Source organism: Chenopodium quinoa, unplaced genomic scaffold, assembly GCF_001683475.1.
Source record: "Chenopodium quinoa cultivar QQ74 unplaced genomic scaffold, ASM168347v1, whole genome shotgun sequence".
NCBI classification, from domain to species: Eukaryota; Viridiplantae; Streptophyta; class Magnoliopsida; order Caryophyllales; family Amaranthaceae; genus Chenopodium; species Chenopodium quinoa.
Window position 1 is genome coordinate 1,284,594 of NW_018744041.1, and position 8,369 is coordinate 1,292,962.

The following is an 8,369-nucleotide window of genomic DNA, read 5'->3' on the forward strand; positions in this document are numbered from 1 at the left end:
AGTTAGTCGCGATCGATCTCTTCAATCGACCTTCTACGGAGAGGTATGAGCAACGAACTAGTCACGAACCACCACGAACCACCGCGAACACCACCAGGGGTGGTCGGCCGCAAGTCCAAGGGGGGGGGAGGGGTGCCGTGAGAGAGAGATAGATGAGGGAATTGGGATTTTTGGTTGCCTTGATTCACAATTCACTGTAAGTTGATTGTGACTCTTCTATTTGCAACCCTAGGCACAGATCTTATTTATAGATCATATCCATAAATAAGAGTCCATGACTAAGCCCAATTCCTAATCCCAATCAAACTACACTAGCCCAATCCTATTCATGATGAGTTAAATACTCATAAGGCCCAATAATGGGCCTCTTACTTGCTTAACCCAATACCTTTGTGTGTGACCTCATGGGATCCATTCTAGCGGGCTTTAGGCTATTTTACTAGCCTAAAGATCATCTCTCATAGTCTAGCAACAAATGATGACGCCCCAAGAGAACGAACTTATTATCTCCATAATAGTGATCCTTGATATATCTAGTAATTGCACTTATCGAAGACATAACATCTGAATTCAATCGGAAATTCAAAAAAGGTGGTAATCTGCGTAATTAATTAATTTAAGGGGTGATAATTTAAAATAAATTTTTTAATGGGTGGTTATTTCGAAAATGGTTTTATTTTTGGGTGGTAATTTACAAATTTTCCTAATAATAATAATAAATAAATAAATATTACTCTGTATTATGAGGCAGCAACACATGTCCCTAATAAGTTATTTACATAATTACCCTCTAGTTAAACGAGAAACTTGGATAAACCCTGAACATATTCTCATCTTAATGAATAAAATTAATACTAGTAAAAAGATGATCATAGCCATTTTTCAGTTTTGACTTCCCAAACGTTGATCATGAATTCATGATGATGAATTGATCACTGAACTACTTCCTTGTCAATTTTCTCCAAACTAAGTTCATCTTTCTCAAATTCCACTATTTTCTCTCAATTTTTATGGGTGTAATTAATGAAAGAAGAAGAATGAAGCCATCCTACTTTTTTCTGTTCTTCAAATTCCCTCAAATTTTACTCTATTTACTAAGCACCCACTTCCACTTAACATTTGGATTGATAAATTTGCAGTTTAATAAGACAAAATCATCCTTCAAAATTGCAATTTTTGCAGACTTGCATTTTGGGGAGAATTCCTGGACTGATTGGGGACCCCAACAAGATGCCAACTCTATCAATGCCATGAACTCTCTTCTTCATCACGAAAACCCAGGTCCTCTTCTTTCTTTCTGTTTTTTCTTTATTTATAACTTGTAAGTAAATATTCTAGTTGAAGAAAGTTTGGATTTTTATTTATTTCTATTTTTGTATTATTGTGGTATTGTTGTGTTGCTGAAATTTATGAGTGGGTTTTTTTAGTTTGGATCCTGGGTTTTGATTGATAATTTTGAATTATATCTGGGTTTGTTTGTATTTAGATGAGTTTATTGGTTCTAACTTCTTTAAATTATGGGAAATTCTTGGATTGGTAAAGGATGGATTAGTTTGACTATAAAAAGAAGGAATAACCTGTTGTTTATCTTGTTGTTTGAAATTAGAATACAGGGTTAGAATTGATGTCAAGTTTTTTTTTTTTATATATATACATAAAATATTTCTTTGAGATTGTTCAACTTATTGATTAAATTTTAGAATTTACTCGGCTTTTCAATTTTTTGCGTGGTTAATTGATGCTTGAGCTCATGTATGATATTGTTTGTTTGTTGACTTGTTGAGTTTAGTTACACACATGAGAATTGAAGAATTGAGTGCAAATGAACCCTCATAGATAGAATGTAAGCCTAAAGAAGTGAAAGAAAACTTAGAGTGATGTAATTTAAGCTTAAAGTGAGCATGAAGGAGCGCGTGAGTTTAATGGTATAATGGAAAAGGATATGGGATGGCGTTATAGTATCCCCAGTTCCTCACAACACTTGATTTATGTTTGTTTTCCTCTTTGGCATAGTATTCCAAAGGAGATTTAATACTATGGTTGCTGGTTGCTCAATTTAACATGCTAATGCTATAACCCTTAAGGATATGTTAGTGTGTTACTTTATTGTACCGAGAGCTACAAAGGAAATTGGTGTTGATGAGATTTGAATCATTCAATGCTAAGGTGCCAGCTAGCTTGACATTAACACCCCTAAATTTGATCATGTAAACCTTAGCTTCAGGTATATCCCTTCCCTATCAACTTTTTTTAGCAAGGTTAATTTTGTGGTTGAAAGTCCTAAAGTAGAGTTGCTCTCAGTGATCTTTAAATTGTGATGGTGCATCTGAGCTTAAAGGCATATAAGTCATAACTGAATTTGTGGAGATGCAACTTATATTTGACTGGCATGCTAAGATAAAATTATGATTTTTGCCTCAAAGAACATCCAAATACAAGGCTTGTGATGTTACATTTGAGCTTCAAGGTATATAATTCATAAGTCTTACCTGAGTTTGTGGAGATGCAACTCATGTAAGTCATTGTCATAAATATGACTGTTCCTAATGGTTCCATAAGCTTTTGGGATAATAAAGTTTGCAAAGGACATGGTTAGGACTTTTAGGTTTCTTCTTTTTGAGTTACTAAGACTTAATACTTGTACTTGACCTAGTATGTAAATGGTATACCCTTTCAAATAAGTCTGAACCAACTATGCTTTTTAACTCTGCTGATACGCGATAAGTAGTCTGGTCATTGTTATGGATGCAAATTCAAGCTCCTCCTCCTCTTTTTGCTAGTTAGGGCCTTTTCTAATTGACTGAACTGAGTTTAACTGAACTGAATTGAATCTTTTATAAGAGAAGAAAATTAGGAGCTGAATGAACTGAACTTATTAGAGCTGAATTGAACTGAAAATAATCGTATCAGAACAGACCCTTAGTCCTCTTTGATTTGTTGCTATTAGTAATAAGTGACTATGAGTTTCTTGAAAAACTTCGATATACCTTAAAGTCTGTTCTTGTTGCTTTTAGCTGATTGTGAATTGCGTGCCAGATTTTGTTGTATATCTCGGAGATGTCATCACGGCCAATAATATACCTATAGCAAACGCTAGCCTATACTGGGATCAAGCTACTTCACCCACAAGAGAACGTGGCATACCTTGGGCCGGTGTGTTTGGTAATCATGATGATGCCCATTTTGTGTGGCCCAAGGAATGGTTTTCAAAAGAGGGGATTCCCCCTTTGCATTGTTCTCAGCCTAACACATCTCTAATCGGTACACATCCTATATCTTCTCATGGTGACAAGTTTAAAATAATTCACTAACTAATATCTAACTGTAGTTATAACCTTTATTGATGGATAAGAAAGGAACATCTGTAATTGTTGCATTATACGAAGTATAATTTATTTCAGGTGATGGAAATTGCAGCTTCATGGGTACAACAAGATTGGAGTTAATGAATTATCAAATTGGAAATGACATGCTTTCATTCTCTCAGCACGGATCCAGAAATCTCTGGCCAAGTGTATCTAACTATGTCCTGCAAATCTCGTCGTCAGAAAATCCAGAGTCACCTGTAGCTTTTATGTATTTTCTTGATTCTGGAGGAGGTTCTTATCCAGAAGTAATTTCAAGTGCTCAAGTAGAGTGGCTCAAAGGCATATCTGAAGCAATTAATCCCGATTATAGGTACTAAAAACTAAAAACTGGAAGCTCAGATCATCCTTTCACACATTGCCCAAATTCTGTATGAAGTGTAAATAATGCAATTTTTATGCTCATTACTTCACCTATAGATATATGGTATTGCGTATAGGGCTCTTATGTTGAATCCATATTCACTGAAACCGGAAAACTTACTTTTCGTTGACTGTGGGTTGTAATCCCCTGAATTAAAAATAATAATTAAAATATTTGTGTTTCTTTGTTATTGTGTAGTACTATGTTTTCAGATCAAAAAGTTTAATAGAAACAGCTTCTATTTTTATTATTGCAGGGAGGCTGTATAAATTTGATCCCTTACCCTGCCTTAACCAAAAAAACAGAAGTCTTTGTAAAGGCATTGGGCAATGTTAGTTTTGTTTTTCTTTCATTAGATGGGAATCAACGGACCTTTATAAAAACTTTGCAGGGTTCCTGAAATTTTCTTTTGGCACATACCTAGTAAAGCATATCAGAAGGCTGCCCCTTGGTTGTTTTTTGTTCCTCAGCCTTGTGTGGGCTCAATAAATAAGGAATGGGTATGTACTCAAGAATCCGAGGAGGGGATCATGAAGATTTTGAAAGGTCGGCCTTCAGTCCAGGTAATGTCATGTATGCATGATTGCTTTTCATTATACTTGATACAAAATGGCAGTTGGTGCTCTGGGAACATATTAATTTATATGCTTGCGTTGCCTGAGTAATGAGTTACTAATATATAAGAGGTTCATTCAGAGGATTTATGTCTGCAAATTTTCTCTGACCTTTATACTTGGAGCAAGGTACATGTTGACAGAGATGATGCGATAGATGATATGTATTTGGATCATCTTTTGAGTTGCGTGACTGAAATTCAACATCATATAGTATTTGAAGGTGGCCATTGTTTCAAAATGTTTTGTACTTATTTGCATTAATTGAGATTTCTGTTCATGCTTATAATCGACTGCAAAGGCAGCAAAGCCATTATTTTAAAACTTTTGCAAGTACCTACTAGTCTTTGGAGAACTGTCATAGCTCCTTTATGTATTTGAAGGTGTGTGAACATAAGGATTGTTACATATTTTTCCTGGCAGTGGGCGATGGACCCTCCTGTGAGAGTTGGATCCCCATTGCGAGGTTTGAAGGTGGATTGAGTGACTCCACATTCAACCAAAATTTTCAAAAAGGCTTGTTTTATGTATAATTAAGAACTTTGGAAGGTTGATGTCGTATTATAGCCTCATGATCTCCTATTCTCCTGAACTGCTAGCTCACAAGCAATGTTGGATGGACACTAATAGAAGAAACATTAGATGCACAAGTCATTTTTTAATAATGATAATATTACCTTAAGACTTCTGCTAAAAGTTCAATAGCAAACTACTTACCTTTTGTCGAACAAAACAACATAACTCTTTTAGATAGAACTTACCTTTAGATTTCTGTTCAATGAACTTGGTAAAATTCAAAGGCAATTTTCTGTTCTGTTCTATTCTGCATAAATAGAAGGTCCAGGATGAATTGGTCCACTAAACACAACCTTTTGGCCGTTTTGGGCACACTTGGAGTTAATATTGAGCAATTTTCTTGCCTTTGGTGCAGGCTGTATTTGTAGGGCATGACCATGGCAATGATTGGTGTTGCCCTTACAAGAAACTGTGGCTGTGCTATGCTAGACACACCGGCTATGGTGGCTATGGGAATTGGGCTAGAGGAGCTAGAATTTTGGAGATAGTTGATCGGCCTTTCACCCTCAAGTCATGGATAAGGATGGAAGACGGCTTTGTACATAGTCATATTCTCTTGAGCTCTCATGCTGCTTATCCAGCCCCTATTTTCCTTTTGTTGGTTCTGCTTTTGGTTCTTTTCTTTGGAATCAAACCCTTTTACCGTGCTGATCTTATTTCAAAAGCCAAAACCTTCGTATCACCAATTGCATAACCTAAAACTGAATGTATTATGCTGCAAGAGGTTGCATATCCTTTCATTTCCCAAGCAGCATTCAATATTTCAGTCACAGATTCACTGGACTTCTGTATATTACGGCGACTTATTTTTCATATGGTTTGATCCTCAGCAATTTTCATTACACTACAAACTCATACTATATAGCCATTTTCTAGGAGCACTTGTGATCCTGCCATCATGTGCAGTTGTAAATAGTACTGTAATTATCAAATTTGAATTATTGTATGCATCTGTTTATACAAATACTGGTATGAGTACATGTTTGTTCTGCAATAAGAGTTGAGCCACAACACAAAGCACAATCTGTGTTTTAAGAGATTGGGCATTTCGAAAATAGAAATTGGTCGCAGTGAACAATAATAATATTTTACATGGTACTTCATTGGCACCTTTTTATATTTCTATGAATTCTATTTTTGACATTTTTCTAATTTTTTCTGTTTCCTTTTAAATAAAGGAAGTATTAGTGGGAATAACCGAATAAGTAATCTATTAATGCGTTCATAGCAATTAGCAAGCTCAAAGTTTGATAAAAGGAGTGGAGCAAAACAAAGAGCATAATTACAGTCAAAATGTCAAATATTCTTCATAAAATAATGCATGCTTTTTTAATCTTCTATAAATATCTATCTTACATTCTTACGTTTTCATATATATATATACATAGTCACTAATTATAATCAAGAAAATTCTAAAAATTGTAGCAATTTAAGTAAAAAAAAATAATAAATGGCACAGTTGCGAAAATTAGAGGGAGAAGTGGAGGTGAAATGTTCAGCAGAAATGCTATTTAAAATGAACATGGCTAAACAACCCAATATTCCCAACATTTGTTCCAACATGTGCAGGGTTGAAGCACACCAAGGCAATTGGGAAAGTGTGGGTAGCACCAGAAGATGGGACTATATTATTGGTAAACTTTTCTATTTTTTACTTGAATCTTCTTAATAATCCTTTTCTTTCCTTATATTTATTTTATTTCAATCATTAACAAACAAAAAAAAATTACTACTGTTTATGTGTTAAATATAAACATATTCTTCTGTTTGGAGTTAATTGTTAAGCATATTCTTGATATTTAGTTAAAAAGTTCATAAAAAATAATAAATAAATGTGTTAAATATTTTGAGACGAAAGAGTACACTTAATAAAAGTTCCTATTAATTTCCCTTTGATGGTCTTAAGTATTATTACCTCCGTTTTTATTTAGTTCACACGTTTTGATTTTAGCACTATTCACACACCTCTTTTTGACCGTGTTTTGTGCTTTATATGTAATGAAAAATAAAGTCATGTGAGATCCTGTTAGATTCGTCACGTTATATACTTTCAAAATATCAACTTTTCATAATTTTTGTTTGACGATAATTTAAGATATTAGTGATTGAATAAGTGCATTGACAAACATGACTAAAGAATTGGTCAACTAAAAAGAAACGGAGGAAGTATGTTTGAATCTAATTTATGATTGATGCAATTTAACAGATGGGAAGTCAGAGTACCTTATAGAGAGGATTGAAGCAAATGATGAGAAGAACAAGATCATACATCGTAGTGCAATTGATGGAGATATAATGAAAACTCATTACAAAACATTCTCAAGCACATTGTGTATAATCCCGAAGGGACATGAATTTTGTGCAGTAAAAATTACTCTAGAGTATGAGAAGATGAGTGAAGATGCTCCTGAGCCTCATCAATTGCTACACTTTGGGCTCGCTATCTTCAAAGATCTTGCCCGTCACCTTACTAATAATGCCAATTGAGGGCAAACCAAAGCCACCATTTGTTATGAAATAGCTCGTGTAGTATTTGATTTGTACGGAACAATAATCAATGAACAAATGAATGTTGAAAAAGCAATAGAAAAGATAAACAAAACACAAGATTTTACGTGTTTGATCAACTAAACCTATTCAACTAAACCTATTCTATAGGGGGAGGATTCGAGAGTTTTTCGTATTGGGACTATAATGAATTACAATGGTTCTTTTATAACATAAAAAACAACCTAATAAACTCTTAAATTACTCTCCAATCAATACGCTAATAGATGTTATAAGAGCGCCGCGAAAATGACAACTCATCAAGCGTTGAGGAAAACATGCGTCACAAATCTGAGCAACCAGGCGCCACGGACGCACTACCATGTGCGGACACACCATGGTCACCAAGTTTTTCTTGCTTGTAGTTTGTCGACTTTGTAATCTTTTCCACAAAAACAAAAACAAAAAAAGAGGAATAGAATCGCACATTGGTTTGGTTCAAGGCACCTATTATAGGTTGAATTAATTGAAGTCCCTCCGCTAAAATTGGGCTGTATCATCCATAAGGATATCATAGGGATAGCTATGCCCCGAAGTACTATTCGGAGTTCCGGATTGCCTTTTATGGGGAATTTTTCATAAAATTTGTTTTTGCTTTAGCACCCTAACAAAGTCAGCCATCATCACTTCTATCACTATAACAAATACCCCAGTCTGCACATGCCTTCAAAGCACCTTATTTGAGTTCTGCCACACTTCATGCTCCAACAATTATCCTCAAAGATAAGACATGTCAGCAGCTCATTCCAAATAGTTACTGTCAGGCTTTGTGTACTTGCGGCTTTTTCTCAATGCCAAGACACACGCTCATCCAAGTTCACAGATTTCTTGGAGGCACAATCATGGAGGCAGACAACAAATACGGAGACACCACACAATCAATTTAAAAGGGAATGCAAAAAA

At 34.9% G+C, this 8,369-nt stretch overlaps 2 protein-coding genes across 3 annotated transcripts; both read left to right on the forward strand.

Annotated features, from left to right (window-relative positions):
- Positions 1-848: 848 nt before the first annotated feature.
- Positions 849-5,974, forward strand: LOC110690447 (probable inactive purple acid phosphatase 16). 2 transcript variants are annotated; one of them, XM_021867281.1, is made up of 5 exons: positions 849-1,281; positions 3,037-3,261; positions 3,402-3,678; positions 4,121-4,292; positions 5,275-5,974. In XM_021867281.1, exons 1-5 carry the CDS (start codon positions 1,011-1,013, stop codon positions 5,611-5,613), a joined length of 1,284 nt encoding a protein of 427 aa, XP_021722973.1. In that variant the 5' UTR covers positions 849-1,010; the 3' UTR covers positions 5,614-5,974. The 2 variants fall into 2 exon arrangements, with proteins under 2 accessions (XP_021722973.1, XP_021722974.1); XM_021867282.1 differs by lacking the exon at positions 3,037-3,261.
- Positions 5,975-6,295: 321 nt separating this feature from the next.
- Positions 6,296-7,565, forward strand: LOC110690449 (MLP-like protein 28). The gene is made up of 2 exons (XM_021867284.1): positions 6,296-6,553; positions 7,126-7,565. Exons 1-2 carry the CDS (start codon positions 6,370-6,372, stop codon positions 7,404-7,406), a joined length of 465 nt encoding a protein of 154 aa, XP_021722976.1. The 5' UTR covers positions 6,296-6,369; the 3' UTR covers positions 7,407-7,565.
- The last annotated feature ends 804 nt before the right edge of the window (positions 7,566-8,369 follow it).

Coding starts and splice junctions, on each gene's coding strand:
- LOC110690449 (XM_021867284.1), top strand. CDS start 6,370: ATGGCACAGTTGCGAAAATTAGAGGGAGAAGTGGAGGTGAAATGTTCA. Junction 6,554..7,125: donor AAGATGGGACTATATTATTG/GTAAACTTTTCT, acceptor GCAATTTAACAG/ATGGGAAGTCAGAGTACCTT.
- LOC110690447 (XM_021867281.1), top strand. CDS start 1,011: ATGGGTGTAATTAATGAAAGAAGAAGAATGAAGCCATCCTACTTTTTT. Junction 1,282..3,036: donor TCTTCATCACGAAAACCCAG/GTCCTCTTCTTT, acceptor ATTGCGTGCCAG/ATTTTGTTGTATATCTCGGA. Junction 3,262..3,401: donor GCCTAACACATCTCTAATCG/GTACACATCCTA, acceptor AATTTATTTCAG/GTGATGGAAATTGCAGCTTC.